The sequence below is a fragment of the Centroberyx affinis genome, unplaced genomic scaffold, assembly GCF_046629955.1.
Source record: "Centroberyx affinis isolate AG114_WGS23_722 - 3 ecotype Tasmania unplaced genomic scaffold, CSIRO-AGI_Caff_v1 ptg002453l_1, whole genome shotgun sequence".
Taxonomy (NCBI): domain Eukaryota; kingdom Metazoa; phylum Chordata; class Actinopteri; order Beryciformes; family Berycidae; genus Centroberyx; species Centroberyx affinis.
In genome coordinates this window covers 150,000-167,069 of record NW_027280690.1, presented here as the reverse complement: position 1 = coordinate 167,069, position 17,070 = coordinate 150,000, and the positions used below count along the sequence as shown (strand labels likewise).

The 17,070-nt window shown below is 45.0% G+C and overlaps 2 protein-coding genes across 2 annotated transcripts; both read right to left on the bottom strand.

Moving 5' to 3' along the window:
• Positions 1-991: 991 nt before the first annotated feature.
• LOC139656347 (mucin-2-like) lies at positions 992-5,372 on the bottom strand. The gene is made up of 5 exons (XM_071533896.1): positions 5,357-5,372; positions 3,457-4,979; positions 3,079-3,140; positions 2,843-2,988; positions 992-1,095 (listed from the first exon to the last, which is right to left on the bottom strand). Exons 1-5 carry the CDS (start codon positions 5,370-5,372, stop codon positions 992-994), a joined length of 1,851 nt encoding a protein of 616 aa, XP_071389997.1.
• Positions 5,373-6,775: 1,403 nt separating this feature from the next.
• LOC139656346 (mucin-2-like) lies at positions 6,776-12,428 on the bottom strand (the record flags this gene model as incomplete). The annotated part of the gene is made up of 5 exons (XM_071533895.1): positions 6,776-6,965; positions 8,721-8,918; positions 10,786-10,850; positions 11,160-11,287; positions 11,345-12,428. Coding segments are annotated over 5 exons (1,665 nt in total), but the record flags the coding sequence as incomplete, so codon positions are not given.
• Between the last annotated feature and the right edge of the window lie 4,642 nt (positions 12,429-17,070).

Sequence of the window (17,070 nt, the reverse complement as noted above, 5' to 3'; positions counted from 1 at the left end):
AATATGACAATATTAACATGTTTTATGACTGCATACAATTACAGCTATTATGAAATCATGCAAATTATAGCCCAGACTGTTAATGTATCCGCTTCTTGTTTTATGTCTTGATTACATCACAATTTAGAGGTTTCTTTCAAATGTCAAACTGGCATTTGAATATTCAAGGAAATAACATTACATGGACAAAATCAATTAACAAGCTTAAATAACCCATTTTTAAAAAAGGGGGGCTTACAAAATACCAAAAAAAAATAATAATAATTTTGATATATATAAAGGGGCAATAAGTAAAAGTTTTACTGGTATTAGTACAAAATGACCATCATTTATCTGTGAGGGGTTGATAGGGTTTTTGATCAATACCGATGACTCAATAAATACATTGCCAGGGGCTGAAATTTCTGGCTTTCAAAACTCAATTTGTGGCCTGAACTGTTTCGGAACAAAAACTCCTTGGCCATTTCATGATGCTCTCAATCTCCTCCCCCCACCTACTCCCATTGCATTTTCAACCGCTCAACAATGGAGGACGGCACTATGAGCAAGCGACCAGCGTTGCAACACATTTCAGCTATGAAGGTAAAAAAGCCTTGTTTTCAGCCAAACAGCAAATGACAAAGCAGTATTATTATTACAGCATTTTGGTTCATCATATATTCCCTATCACCACATGTTTCTTTTGTATCTGTGTAATTAGCTAGCATACTTGTCTTGACTGTGAAAATGTGACTGGTCGCTGAGAGAGGGTGATAGAGGTCACAATAAATAAACAAAATGCTGTAGAAAATGTGGAAAATACTGAATATTTGTTTTAATGTGTCAATGTTAGACACACAGCACACATCTTTTTACCGTATGACTTTGCATTGGTAAAATTCATTATGCACATCTTTTGTTGTATTTAGTTCATTGGTGTAGCCTGTTAGTTCTCGTCCACACTTAATAGCACTGCAAGATATTGATCCAATCAATGTCAGTTTGGTAACAACTATAAGCCAGACAGCATCTGTATCACAGCCAGTAGTGTAAGTGGCAAAACTACCAATGAGAAGGCTGTGAACTGAGGAGGACTGCCTGATGTTGTTGATGTCTCTGAAATATTAGAAAAGCAGAGGGTTTAGTAAATGAAATTCACTAGACTCAAAACAATTTCACACTTCCAAAAAAGCAGGCTTAACAGGAAGCTAGCCCAAGATTGATGCCCACATCTTCTTTTAATAGTTAAACATGTTAATAGTTATTTTAATAGTTAAACACTATAAACTACTGAACAAAAATATAAACGAAACACTTTTGTTTTTGCTCCCATTTTTCATGAGTTGAAATAAAAGATCTAAGACTTTTTCTATGCACACAAAAGGCTTATTTCTCTCAAATCTTGTTCACAAATGTGTTTAAATCCGTGTTAGTGAGCACTTCTCCTTTGCCAAGATAATCCATCCACCTGACAGGTGTGGCATATCAAGATGCTGATTAAACAGCATGATTATTGCACAGGTGTGCCTTGGGCTGGTCACAATAAAAGGCCACTCTAAAATGTGCAGTTTTATCTTGAAAAAAGACATTTATTAGGCACTGAACTATGGATCTCACTTGACTAGGGCTACAGATATGCATTTTTTGAAAACCCTTCAGTATCTGGTGTGACCACCATTTGCCTCATGCAGTGCGACACATCTCCTTCACATAGAGTTGATCAGGGTGTTGACTGTGGGCTGTGGAATGTTGGTCCACTCCTCTTCAATGGCTGTGCGAAGTTGCTGGATATCGGCAGGAATTGGAACACGCTGTCGTACACGCCGATCCAGAGCATCCCAAACATGCTCAATGGGTGACATGTCTGGTGAGTATGCAGGCCATGCAAGAACTGGGATGTTTTCAGCTTCCAGGAATTGTGTACAGATCCTTGCAACATGGGGCCGTGCATTATCATGCTGCAACATGAGCTCTGGTGGACAGTCCTGCAGTCAAAACTTGCAACATCTGTGGCATTGTGTTGTGTGATAAAAACTGCTCATTTTAGAGTGGCCTTTTGCTGTGACCAGCCCAAGGCACACCTGTGCACCTGTTTAATCAGCATCTTGATATGGTACACCTGTCAGGTGGATGGATTATCTTGGCAAAGGAGAAGTGCTCACTAACACGGATTTAAACAAATTTGTGAACAAAATTTGAGCGAAATAAGCCTTTTGTGTGCATAGAAATAGTCTTAGATCTTTTATTTCTACTCATGAAAAATGGGAGCAAAAACAAGTGTTGCGTTTATATTTTTGTTCAGTATATATATAACAGCAAAGAAAAACTATATAACAGTCTTTGAAATAGCATAGAAAGCATGGGAGCATAGATATTTGTCTGACATTCCTATTTTTATTACTGTTCTTATGGTTCAACTACTTAACTATAAATTTGTTTATGTAATTTGGCAGAGATACTAAGCCATTTTCAATCTCAGCCTGTGTTAAGACTTTAAAAAAGTTCATGCACCAGGTATTGGAAGTTTTATGTTTGACAAATTAAATAATAGTATGCCTTCCTGCACACTAAGGACTCAACATTTGGTCCAGAATTTCATGGATCCAGATAGTGGCACTAGTAAGTAACAATGTCATTTTAAAATATATTCTGTATTGGACAATGATTGTTGAGCCCAAGTATATTTTAACTATTGTTATTAGATAGATAATTAGATAATCACGGCATCTCTTTACATCTCTATTTGAGCAATGACATAGTGTTACACACTGTACAGTATAAATCTTTACATTCTATGACAAGGTAGTGTAACATCAAATTACAGCAGATAAATAGTTTGATTTTGAAGTCTCAAAGAACTTACGTGCATTAACGCTGCCTGCTATAATGTTCAGGGTAGTAGAGTTGCTGGAAATCGCACTATTGAGAGCTGATGTTGCACTGCTTGGTGTAGGAACTGAGGTCTGATTTTTGAACACAAGGGTCATATTAACAACCACTGATCCATTCCTATAAAAAAGGGAGAGGAAACAGAACTCTGAAATGCCAACTCACAACCATAATTCTAGCAATTAGCCAGTGATGGAAATGTAGTCTTACTCGAAGCTGTCGACAATAGAGCGACTGAAACCTTCAAAGTTCCTCTGGAAAACTGAGTTAACCTGAAAGAGAATTTAGCTGTCAGTTGCAATAATAAATACAAATAATGCTGATTGAATTGTTAAAGGGACCAGTACAGTAACCCAATTTGCATGCACCACAATGGAAAAAGTTTAGCAACATCAATCTCCTTATTTTCAATGCGCATGCTGATCTGAATGTTTTCAATCATCAATCATAGCACATATTATCATGAGTTGCTGGACGTTTGAATGGTCCAGTGGCTTTTGTAGTTAAATTTCTAAGGTTCTTTTCCATCTGTCGATGCTCATGGATGATTCATTTTAGTTTTAAAATTACAGTACATCGATATCTTACCTCAGAAACCACATTCGAAGCCTTGGTCTTAAATGCTGCTGAGGATGAGTTGGAGAGATCTGAGGTGAAAGTTTCATTAAGACTAAACTGAAGACCCAGGGTGCCCTCACTGGATGAAGGAGGATTTGTTGATGCAGTTGTGGTTGCTGTGGGAGCAGCGGTGGGAGCAGCAGTGGGCGCAGCGGTGGGCGCAGCAGTGGGAGCAGCAGTGGGAGCAGCTGTACCAGTGGGCGCAGCGGTGGGAGCAGCGGTGGGCGCAGCGGTGGGCGCAGCGGTGGGAGCAGCGGTGGGCGCAGCAGTGGGAGCAGCAGTGGGAGCAGCTGTACCAGTGGGCGCAGCGGTGGGAGCAGCGGTGGGCGCAGCGGTGGGAGCAGCGGTGGGCGCAGCGGTGGGCGCAGTGGTGGGAACAGCAGTGGGCGCAGCAGTGGGAGCAGCTGTACCAGTGGGAGCAGCGGTGGGCGCAGCAGTGGGAGCAGCGGTGGGCGCAGCGGTGGGAACAGCTGTACCAGTGGGAGCAGCAGTTGGAGCAGCTGTACCAGTGGGCGCCGCGGTGGGAGCAGCGGTGAGCGCAGTGGTGGGCGCAGCAGTGGGAGCAGCTGTACCAGTGGGAGCAGCAGTGGGAGCAGCTGTACCAGTGGGAGCAGCAGTGGGAGCAGCTGTACCAGTGGGCGCAGCAGTGGGAGCAGCTGTACCAGTGGGAGCAGCAGTGGGAGCAGCAGTGGGAGCAGCTGTACCGGTGGGAGCAGCAGTGGGAGCAGCTGTACCAGTGGGAGCAGCAGTGGGAGCAGCAGTGGGAGCAGCTGTACCGGTGGGAGCAGCTGTACCAGTGGGAGCAGCAGTTGGAGCAGCTGTACCAGTGGGCGCCGCGGTGGGAGCAGCGGTGAGCGCAGTGGTGGGCGCAGCAGTGGGAGCAGCTGTACCAGTGGGAGCAGCAGTGGGAGCAGCAGTGGGAGCAGCTGTACCGGTGGGAGCAGCTGTACCAGTGGGAGCAGCAGTTGGAGCAGCTGTACCAGTGGGAGCAGCTGTACCAGTGGGAGCAGCAGTTGGAGCAGCTGTACCGGTGGGAGCAGCTGTGGGAGCAGCTGTACCAGTGGGAGCAGCAGTTGGAGCAGCTGTACCGGTGGGAGCAGCTGTACCAGTGGGAGCAGCTGTACCGGTGGGAGCAGCAGTGGGAGCAGCAGTTGGAGCAGCTGTACCGGTGGGAGCAGCTGTGGGTGCAGCAGTGGGAGCAGCTGTACCAGTGGGAGCAGCTGTGGGAGCAGCACTGGAAGCAGCTGTACCGGTGGGAGCAGCTGTGGGCGCAGCAGTGGGAGCAGCAGTGAGAGCAGTGGTGGGAGCGGCTGTACCAGTGGGAGCAGCTGTACCAGTGGGAGCAGCACTGGAAGCAGCTGTACCGGTGGTAACAGCACTGGAAGCAGCTGTACTGGTGGGAGCAGCAGTGAGAGCAGTGGTGGGAGCAGCTGTACCAGTGGGAGCAGCAGTTGGAGCAGCAGTTGTAGGTGCAGTAGTTGCTGTATCAACACCTGTATAAAACAAAATATAAGCTGTATCAACACCTGTATAAAACAAAATATAAACTGGTACAGAAGTTGGAGGAACACTGGGAGCAGTGATAACTGCAGCTCCCTGTATGTCATAATACTGACAGAAACCAAAAAATTAACTCCTACTTGTTGCAACAATTGTTGATGCATTCAGTGGAAGGGTGAAGTTGGAGTTGTTCACAGCCTTCACTAAAGCGTTAGCCACATCAATAGTATCTGGCACTGAGCTGGCATTGTTAAATATCAGTTCAGCATCCACCACGATTGAACCTTGACTGTAAGAGAAATTATTATCATCATCATCTTTAATGGTAAGTTCTGATTTCATCTGACATGGCAATTGAACATGGAAATACATTTCAGATATTTCATGATTACCACAAAACTATGGATAAAAAACATTCACCAAGCAAATAAACAAATAAATACCTTCAAAGCCATCTAAATCTGGTATGAAATTTGTAGTTTCTGGCATACATGTTCCATGTGAGTTAATAAACAGTCTGCTAACTATATTGGCTGTCCCAGCTCATCCATCGTGATGTAACTCACTTTGGCTTTGCTTCTGAGAATTTTTCTTGTTTCCATTAGGAAAAATATGGATACTGTGATGTCATTAAAGAAATTCTCACATTTCCATTACCAACCTAAGACTGAAACATGCATACAGCATTGGTAAAACATAAATAACTTAATTTCTAATATGAAAATCAATGTTGTATACCTGAAGCCGTTGACCACAGATCGATTGAAAAGAGCTTGATATTCTGCTTTATAGACAATGTCGAGCTGTAAAGATGAAATTGACACAAGCAATTTAAATATCGGAATAATCATGACAGAAGAAAGAGAATTAATATTATGTAACTGAGATCTTTGGAGTTTAAGATACAGAACTGATACTTAACTATATACGTGTGTGTGTGTGTGTGTGTAATTTGATAATAAATTGGACAGTCACCAAAGATAAGAGGAACTACCAAAATGGACACAGGCATATATAAAATGCATGAGTAATAATTTTCATATTTCCTTTATATATTCAATGATTTTGATGTTTATATTTGGCATCTTATTTGGGCAGAGGGCTAGAAATATGAAGAGACTTACCGCTGAAGTTATTGTGGCTGCCAAATTCTTGAACTCTGGTGAGGATTTGTTTGAAAGTTCTTCTGTAAAGTTTTGCTGCAATTTAAATCCCAACTTGACCTTTGCCTCTGGTAGTGGGGCAGGAGCAGCTGTTGTGGTTGTAGCCACAGCAGCAGGTGTTGTGATTGTTGGTGGTGATGATGTTCCATTCACTGGTGGAGAGGTTGCATTACCTGGTAGGAGTGAATTTGAATGGATTGGTAGCAAATTGGAATAGACTGGAGGTTAAGCTGAGTTGCACTGAATGCTGGTTAGTTGTACTGTTGTACTGACTGTTAATGTAACTGCATTTGCTGGTGGAGAGGTTGTATTACCTGGTGAGGATGATGTTGCATTGACAGGTGGTAAAGTTGTGTTGACTGCTGGTGAAGTTGCATTAGCTAGTGGGGGGAAATGTGTTTTGTGGTGAATTTTCATTTGTTTACAGTCAAATTCACTTGAGTTCTGATGAAGTTAGAATGATTGGAAGTGAAGTTGTATTGATGGATGGTATAGTAGAATTACCAAGTGGTGAAGTTGTGTTGACTGGTGGCGAAGTTGTGTTGACTGGTGGCGAAGTTGTGTTGACTGGTGATGAAGTTGTGTTGACTGGTGGCGAAGTTGCGTTGACTGGTGATGAAGTTGCATTAACTGGTGGAGTAGCTGTACCGGTGGGAGCAGCTGTGGGAGCAGCAGTTGGAGCAGCTGTACCAGTGGGAGCAGCAGTTGAGGCAGCTGTACCGGTGGGAGCAACAGTTGGAGCAGCAGTAGCATTGGGAGCAGTGGTTGGAGCAGCGGTGAGAGCCGTAGTGGGGGCAGATGTAGGTGCAGTAGTTGCTGTATCAACACCTGTATAAAACAAAATATAAACTGGTACAGAAGTTGGAGGAACACTGGGAGCAGTGATAACTGCAGCTCCCTGTATGTCATAATACTGAAAGAAACCAAAAAAATAACTCCTACTTGTTACAACAATTGTTGATGCATTCAGTGGAAGGGTGAAGTTGGAGTTGTTCACAGCCTTCACTATAACGTTAGCCACATCAGTAGTGTCTGGCACTGAGCTGGCATTGTTAAATATCAGTTCAGCATCCACCACGATTGAACCTTGACTGTAAGAGAAATTATTATTATTATTATTATTATTATCATCATTTTTAATGGTGAGTTCTGATTTCATCTGACATGGCAATTGAACATGGAAATATATTTCAGATATTTCATGATTACCACAAAACTATTTCTAAAAAACATTCACCAAGCAAATAAACAAATAAATACCTTCGAAGCCATCTAAATCTGGTATGAAATTTGCAGTTTCTGGCATACATGTTCCATGTGAGTTAATAAACAGTCTGCTAACTATATTGGCTGTCCCAGCTCATCCATTGTGACGTAACTCGTTTTGGTTTTGCTTCTCTGAGAATTTTTCTTGTTTCCATTAGGAAAAATATGGATACTGCGATGTCATTAAAGAAATTCTCACATTTCCATTACCAACCTAAGACTGAAACATGCATACAGCATTGGTAAAACATAAATAACTTAATTTCTCAAATATAATATGAAAATCAGTGTTGTATACCTGAAGCCGTTGACCACAGATCGATTGAAAAGAGCTTGATATTCTGCTTTATAGACAATGTCGAGCTGTAAAGATGAAATTGACACAAGCAATTTAAATAATATCAGAATAATCATGACAGAAGAAAGAGAATTAATATTATGTAACTGAGACCTTTGGGGTTTAAGATACAGAACTGATACTTAACTATATACGTGTGTGTGTGTAATTTGATAATAAATTGGACAGTCATCAAAGATAAGAGGAACTACCAAAATGGACACAGGCGTATATAAAATGCATGAGTAATAATTTTCATATTTCCTTTATATATATTCAATGATTTTGATGTTTTTATTTGGCATCTTATTTGGGCAGAGGGCTAGAAATATGAAGAGACTTACCGCTGAAGTTATTGTGGCTGCCAAATTCTTGAACTCTGGTGAGGATTTGTTTGAAAGTTCTTCTGTAAAGTTTTGCTGCAATTTAAATCCCAACTTGACCTTTGCCTCTGGTAGTGGGGCAGGAGCAGCTGTTGTGGTTGTAGCCACAGCAGCAGGTGTTGTGATTGTTGGTGGTGATGATGTTCCATTCACTGGTGGAGAGGTTGCATTACCTGGTAGGAGTGAATTTGAATGGATTGGTAGCAAATTGGAATAGACTGGAGGTTAAGCTGAGTTGCACTGAATGCTGGTTAGTTGTACTGTTGTACTGACTGTTAATGTAACTGCATTTGCTGGTGGAGAGGTTGTATTACCTGGTGAGGATGATGTTGCATTGACAGGTGGTAAAGTTGTGTTGACTGCTGGTGAAGTTGCATTAGCTAGTGGGGGGAAATGTGTTTTGTGGTGAATTTTCATTTGTTTACAGTCAAATTCACTTGAGTTCTGATTAAGTCAGAATGATTGGAAGTGAAGTTGTATTGATGGATGGTATAGTAGAATTACCAAGTGGTGAAGTTGTGTTGACTGGTGGTGAAGTTGTGTTGACTGGTGGTGAAGTTGTATTAACTGGTGGAGTAGCTGTACCGGTGGGAGCAGCTGTGGGAGCAGCAGTTGGAGCAGCTGTACCGGTGGGAGCAACAGTTGGAGCAGCTGTACCGGTGGGAGCAACAGTTGGAGCAGCTGTACCGGTGGGAGCAACAGTTGGAGCAGCAGTAGCATTGGGAGCAGTGGTTGGAGCAGCGGTGAGAGTCGCAGTGGGGGCAGATGTAGGTGCAGCAGTTGCTGTATCAACACCTGTATAAAACAAAATATAAACTGGTGCAGAAGTTGGAGGAACACTGGGAGTAGTGATAACTGCAGCTCCCTGTATGTCATAATACTGAAAGAAACCAAAAAAATAACTCCTACTTGTTGTAGCAATGGTTGATGCATTCAGTGCAAGGGTGAAGTTGGAGTTGGTCACAGCCTTCACTAAAACGTTAGCCACATCAGTAGTGTCTGGCACTGAGCTGGCATTGTTAAATATCAGTTCAGCATCCACCACGATTGAACCTTGACTGTAAGAGAAGTAATTATCATTATTAGGGATTCAAGCCCGTAGGGCTGAAACCCTATTGTTTTTGTGCTGGTTTATTATTATTGTTCATCCACGTTGGCACAAATTATCGTGAGTTGGTACATCGCAGAGACATCAAATTTGGCCCAATGACAGATACTATGACCCATTACTAGCTCAACAAATATTTACCCAATCAGCCTGAAGGGGCCGCTATCACTATAATTTTACTTTAAAGGCCATAACTTCCACACCCCGTTGGTCCGATTTTCACCAAACTTGGCACACATGTCCACCTGATCATACTCTACAACTTTGCTAAAAAGACCCTCAAGGTCCGGAAAATTTTTGAGATATTTTGAAAGTTTTGAAAAACACATTTTTAACATCTCCTCCTACACCGTTTGACCGATCACCACCAAAATCGGTCAGTAGCATCTATGGACCAAGCTCTATAAACTGTATTTTTCAGATTTTTGATATTACTTTAATTTTGAAAACGTATTTTTTTTTTTATTTGTGGGAGGGCGTGGCCTGTCAGCTAAATTGTTATAACTTCATGACCGATTGTCCAATCATCATGAAACCTGGTGAACATGTTCAGATATCCTCAATGCCATGCGCCCATGTGTGCAAAGCCGTTTTAAGATTGAACAGTAGGGGGCGCTACAAAAGCCAAAAAACTGTATCTCCTAATCCTAATGACAAAATTGCGTGAAATTTGGTACGCATGTTCAGGGAGGCGGTACTAGTCAAAATCTGAAGTTTTGTCATCATTGGGGGAAGTGGGCGGGGCCTATGGTGTAATAACCATGTAATAGCTGGTAAATCAAAGTCCATTTGCAAAATCAGTCCCAAACTTCTCAGCCTCGTCTGGAATGTCATTTCTAACATGTGCACCGAATTTTGTGCAATTCGACCAAAAGGGGCACCGCAAACGCCAAAAACTGGGCGTAACACAAAAATGTCCGTAACTCCACACCCGTTTGTTCAATGATCGCGAAACTTGGCAGATATATCAAGGGATATATTTGGACAATGTCTTCAGAACAACTGACACTTTTTTCGCGACGTCAGCACCATTCAGAAAGGCTTGAACCCCTTTCATGGATTACGGATATATCTATTATTATGATTATTATGATGATGATGATGATGATGATGATGATGATGATGATGATGATCATTATTATTATCATCATTTTTAATGGTGAGTTCTGATTTCATCTGACATGGCAATTGAACATGGAAATATATTTCATGATTACCACAAAACTATCTCTAAAAAACATTCACCAAGCAAATAAACAAATAAATACCTTCGAAGCCATCTAAATCTGGTATGAAATTTGCAGTTTCTGGCATACATGTTCCATGTGAGTTAATAAACAGTCTGCTAACTATATTGGCTGTCCCAGCTCATCCATTGTGACGTAACTCGTTTTTCCATTAGGAAAAATATGGATACTGCGATGTCATTAAAGAAATTCTCACATTTCCATTACCAACCTAAGACTGAAACATGCATACAGCATTGGTAAAACATAAATAACTTAATTTCTCAAATATAATATGAAAATCAGTGTTGTATACCTGAAGCCGTTGACCACAGATCGATTGAAAAGAGCTTGATATTCTGCTTTATAGACAATGTCGAGCTGTAAAGATGAAATTGACACGAGCAATTTAAATAATATCGGAATAATCATGACAGAAGAAAGAGAATTAATATTATGTAACTGAGATCTTTGGAGTTTAAGATACAGAACTGATACTTAAATATATATGTGTGTGTGTGTAATTTGATAATAAATTGGACAGTCATCAAAGATAAGAGGAAACTACCAAAATGGACACAGGCATATATAAAATGCATGAACAATAATTTTCATATTTCCTTTATATATTCAATAATTTTGATGTTTTATTTGGCATCTTATTTGGGCCAGAAATATGAAGGGACTTACCGCTGAAGTTATTGTGGCTGCCAAATTCTTGAACTCTGGTGAGGATTTGTCTGAAAGTTCTTCGGTAAAGTTTTGCTGCAATTTAAATCCCAACTTGAACTTTGCCTCTGGTAGTGGGGCAGGAGCAGCTGTTGTGGTTGTAGCCACAGCAGCAGGTGTTGTGATTGTTGGTGGTGATGATGTACCATGTTCCATGGTAGCAGCAGTGGGAGCAGCTGTACCAGTAGGAGCAGCACTGGGAGCAGCAGTGGGAGCAGCTGTACCAGTGGGAGCAGCAGTGGGAGCAGCTGTACCAGTGGGAGCAGCAGTGGGAGCAGCAGTGGGAGCAGCTGTACCAGTGGGAGCAGCAGTGGGAGAAGCTGTACCAGTGGGCGCAGCAGTGGGAGCAGCAGTGGGAGCAGCTGTGGGAGCGGCCGTGGGAGCAGCTGTACCAGTGGGAGCAGCAGTGGGAGCAGCAGTGGGAGCAGCTGTACCAGTGGGAGCAGCAGTACCAGTGGGAGCAGCAGTGGGAGCAGCTGTACCAGTGGGAGCAGCAGTGGGAGCAGCTGTACCAGTGGGCGCAGCAGTGGGAGCAGCTGTACCAGTGGGAGCAGCAGTGGGAGCAGCAGTGGGAGCAGCTGTACCAGTGGGAGCAGCAGTGGGAGAAGCTGTACCAGTGGGCGCAGCAGTGGGAGCAGCAGTGGGAGCAGCTGTGGGAGCGGCTGTGGGAGCAGCTGTACCAGTGGGAGCAGCAGTGGGAGCAGCAGTGGGAGCAGCAGTACCAGTGGGAGCAGCAGTGGGAGCAGCTGTACCAGTGGGCGCAGCAGTGGGAGCAGCAGTGGGAGCAGCTGTACCAGTGGGAGCAGCAGTGGGAGCAGCTGTACCAGTGGGCGCAGCAGTGGAAGCAGCTGTACCGGTGGGAGCAGCAGTGGGAGCAGCTGTACCGGTGGGAGCAGCAGTTGGAGCAGCTGTACCGGTGGGAGCAGCAGTGGGAGCAGCTGTACCGGTGGGAGCAGCAGTTGGAGCAGCTGTACCGGTGGGAGCAGCAGTGGGCGCAGCAGTGGGAGCAGCAGTGGGAGCAGCTGTACCAGTGGGAGCAGCAGTGGGAGCAGCTGTACCAGTGGGAGCAGCAGTGGGTGCAGCAGTGGGAGCAGCTGTACCAGTGGGAGCAGCAGTTGGAGCAGCTGTACCGGTGGGAGCAGTGGTGGGAGCAGCTGTACCAGTGGGAGCAGCAGTTGGAGCAGCTGTACCGGTGGGAGCAGCGGTGGGAGCAGCTGTACCGGTGGGAGCAGCAGTGGGAGCAGCTGTACCAGTGGGAGCAGCAGTTGGAGCAGCTGTACCGGTGGGAGCAGCAGTGGGGGCAGCAGTGGGAGCAGCTGTCCCAGTGGGAGCAGCTGTCCCAGTGGGAGCAGCAGTTGGAGCAGCTGTGGGAGCAGCAGTGGGAGTGGCGGTGGGAGCAGCTGTACCAGTGGGAGCAGAGGTATGAGCAGCTGTACCAGTGGGAGCAGCAGTGGGAGCAGCTGTACCAGTGGGAGCAGCAGTTGGAGCAGCTGTACCAGTGGGAGCAGAGGTATGAGCAGCTGTACCAGTGGGAGCAGCAGTTGGAGCAGCTGTACCAGTGGGGGCAGCAGTGGGTGCAGCAGTGGGAGCAGCTGTACCAGTGGGAGCAGCAGTGGGAGCAGCTGTACCAGTGGGAGCAGGAGTTGGAGCAGCTGTACCAGTGGGCGCAGCAGTGGGAGCAGCTGTACCAGTGGGAGCAGCAGTGGGAGCAGCTGTACCAGTGGGAACAGCAGTGGGAGCAGCTGTACCAGTGGGAGCAGCAGTGGGAGCAGCAGTACCAGTGGGAACAGCAGTGGGAGCAGCAGTGGGAGCAGCAGTGGGCACAGCAGTGGGCGCAGCAGTGGGAGTGGCGGTGGGAACAGCAGTGGGAGCAGCTGTACCAGTGGGAGCAGCAGTTGGTGCAGCTGTACCGGTGGGAGCAGCTGTGTGAGCAGCTGTACCGGTGGGAGCAGCTGTGGGAGCAGCAGTACCAGTGGGAGCAGCAGTGGGAGCAGCAGTGGGAGCAGCAGTGGGCACAGCAGTGGGCACAGCAGTGGGCGCAGCAGTGGGAGTGGCGGTGGGAACAGCAGTGGGAGCAGCTGTACCAGTGGGAGCAGCAGTTGGTGCAGCTGTACCGGTGGGAGCAGCTGTGTGAGCAGCTGTACCGGTGGGAGCAGCTGTGGGAGCAGCTGTGGGAGCAGCAGTGGGAGCAGCTGTACCAGTGGGAGCAGCAGTTGGAGCAGCTGTACCAGTGGAAGCAACGGTGGGAGCAGCTGTACCAGTGGGAGCAGCTGTACCAGTGGGAGCAGCAGTTGGAGCAGCTGTACCAGTGGGAGCAGCAGTGGGCGCAGCAGTGGGAGCAGCTGTACCAGTGGAAGCAACGGTGGGAGCAGCTGTGGGAGCAGCAGTTGGAGCAGCTGTGCCGGTGGGAGCAGCAGTTGTAGGTGCAGCAGTTGCTGTATCAATGCCTGTAGAAAACAAAATATAAACTGGTACAGACGTTGGAGGAACCCTGGGAGCTGTGGTAATTGCAGCTCCCTGTATGTCATAATACTGAAAAAAATAAATTAACTCCTACTTGTTGCAACAATGGACTTATGCTGAGGCCAAATGAATTCATTGTACTGTTGTATTGACTTCTGATAAATTTCTATTACACAGGGAAAGGTTATTTAGACTGGTCGAGTGTGTTTTGTGATGAATTTGCATTTACTTGCAGAGAAATGCAATTGGCTGCTCATTATGTTAGAATATTTGGAAGTCTTGGAAGTTTTATTAATGGATGGTACATTTGGATTACCTAGTTGTGAAATTCTGTTGATTGGTGATAAAGTTGAATTGACTGGTGGCAAACTTGCATTGAATGGTGGTGAAGTTACATTGACTAGTGGTGAAGTTATGATGACTGGGGATGAAGTTGCATTGACTGATGGTGTAGTTGTGTTGACTGGTGATGAAGTGGCATTGACCAGTAGTGAAGTTGCAATGACTGCTGGTAAAGTTGTGTTGACTGGTGCTGAAGTTGTGTTGACTAGTGGTGTAGTCGTGTGGGCTGGTGATGAGGTTGCATTGACAGGTGGTGAAGTTGCGTTGATTGGTGGCAAACTTGCATTGACTAGCGGTGTAGTTGTGTTGACTGGTGATGAAGTTGGATTGACTGCTGGTGAAGTTGTGTTGACTGGTGGTGAAGTTGTGTTGATTAGGATAAACTTGCATTGACTGGTGTAACAGTTGTGATGATTGGTAGTGAAATTGAATTGATTTGTGATGAAGTTGCATTGACTAGTGGTGTAGTTGTATTGGCTGGTGGTGAGGTTGCATTGGCAGATGGTGAAGTTTCATTGACAGTTGGTGATGTTGTGTTGATTGGTGGTGAAATTGTTTTGACTGGTGATGAATTTGAATTGACTGGTAGTGAAGTGTTTGGTGGCAAACCTGAATTGACTGGTGATGATGTTCCATTGACTGATGATGAAGTTGCACTGACTAGTGATGAAGTTGCATGAACTGGTGGAGAAGTTGTGTTGACAGGTGGCGAACTTGCATAGTGGGGGGAAATGTGTTTCGTGGTGAATTTGCATTTGCTTCTAGGGAAATTGAATTGACTGCTGATTAACATCACAAACTGGCCATGTTCTCACTGATCCGTTTCAGAGGTGCTGTGTTTTCTAAATACAACATTGGCAAAATTTTACTGTGGACCAGGAACAACCATGAGTCTAAACCCATGAAAAACATTAGATTCATTGGCCCTCATTTACGAAATGAACGTACGACAAAACTGGGTGTACGGTCATTTCCACGCAAAGCTCGGCATTTATCAATTTGGACGTGAGCGGAGGCTATGATCAAATCTCACGTCAAGTCTCAACTCGTGTACGCAAGTTTTTGAGTCAGCGTGGACTTGTGGTGCAGCATAGTAAATCTGGCTGAGTCGGAGAATTGTTATTAGACCATATATTCCGACTGGCATCTAAGCATATGCAGCCACATATTCATCACTTAAAAATATGTAGCCTATGGCAAAATATTCTATTTTGTAAAGGCCTACATCGACTATATAGCCTATTCCTAACATAAATAGGTATTTTCAAATTGTTTGCAATTTACGGAGTTAACAGTTTTCTGGTGTAAGATTAATTTCTCTTTCATTTTGAGATAGGCTCATCACCTCTCCCAGTCTGCTCACCTGCCTCTCATCAGCTCATCAGCCTGCAGTATATCTACCCCGGTCCCATTCTTCGCCAGATTGTTGTTTCAACCTCAGTGGTAGTTACGCTTCAAGGCCAATCTAGTTAGAACTTCTAGCGACTTGGAGCCCTATCTTACACCCGGCACAAAGCGGCACAAAGCGCAAGTGTCATTGCTAGTTTCCGCCCGACGCAGTTGTCATTTTCACACCCAGTGCCCACGTTGTTTAAATAACAAATGTACTTGCGCCCATCTTTGCGCCCATGGGTGTGTTGGTCTTAAAATGAGGTGTGGTCAGGCGCATTGTTGGTGCATTGCTATCTTGAGGCAGCGGAAAGCGATTGCGCCATTGACCAATAAAAACCTGGTCTAAAGTCTGGCGCAGTATTTTCCTGCTATTTAAAGGGCGCATTATTCAGATAGTAAGATGCGTCTCTCTCTCTCGCTCTCTCTCTCAAACACACACCCACACGTTACCATGCAAAATAGAAAAATAGGATCATCTACTATGAAAATTTGCACTTTACTTCGTTCCTGACATGTATTTTGTTGCCAAATTGCCATATGCTTTCACCATTACGCAGTGCCAAATGCCAAAAACTACGTGTCCCTCTCACCATTACGCAGTGCCAAATGCGCAACGTACATGTCCCGTTACCCACTGAGCAAAAGACATGATTTCAACGTAGCCTAGACGGCTATGGGCCATTTAGATGTGTTTTAAACGTCTAATCAACGTAAGATTGTTCAGTGGGTAACCATCATCACATATTGCCAATTGCCAAATACGCAACCTACAACCAAGAAAAACAACACAGTAAATATGTAAAAAGCACAGCCTAGCAAAAAGTCATGAAAATAAACTGCAAAGGCATCTTACCTTCACCCGACGCACACACACATCGCCATCGCGCAAGAGCAGATCCGTTTCCTCAGCAGAAAACCGTTTGTTTCTCCAACTTGCCGAATCCGCCATTTAAATAGCAATGCGCCAAGGTGCAAGCACACCTGGCTCTTAAAGGGAATGGGAGATGACACTGATTGGGTGAGTTCATGTTACGCCCAAAACACACCTATGATTAATTAAGGGACTTAGTACAACCCCTTTGCGCCCACATTGTGCGTCGTTTAACTAGCAATTTGGATTTGGACACGCCCTAAATGCACTTGCGCCATGCGCTGTAGACCATGCGCCATGGATCATTTAAATAGGCCCCTTTGTCTCTTTGTGTTTCCTGTGACTAACCAGCCTCTTTTGTACCCCAGGATCATCACCCGCCTGCCTGTCTTCCTGCTTGTCTCCCTGCCTGCCTGCCAGCAACCTCCTAGCCTCCAAGCTACCCCTGCCTGCCACGCTTCCCCTCATCCCACGCTCATGCCAAGCCCCGCTCCTCCCATCACTCACCCCTGCTGCCACTGGATTCCATTTCCCTGCCATCAGCCCCTCATCCAGATCCTCCTTTACAATAAAACCTTTTCCCTACCAACACCACCCTGTCCGTGTCCTGCGTTTGGATCCCTCCAGTGTCCGTAACACTTAGTTAAGTTGTGTGTTTTGCAAATTGGGTTTGATTTTCCGACCAAATAGCGCGAGAATGCAATGCTCTTTGGTAGCCAACTCTGACATCCTGGACAGAGTTTCCCACCAGCATGTGAACGCAACAGAAGACATGTAGACTTTTCAACTCAATGTGGGCATTAA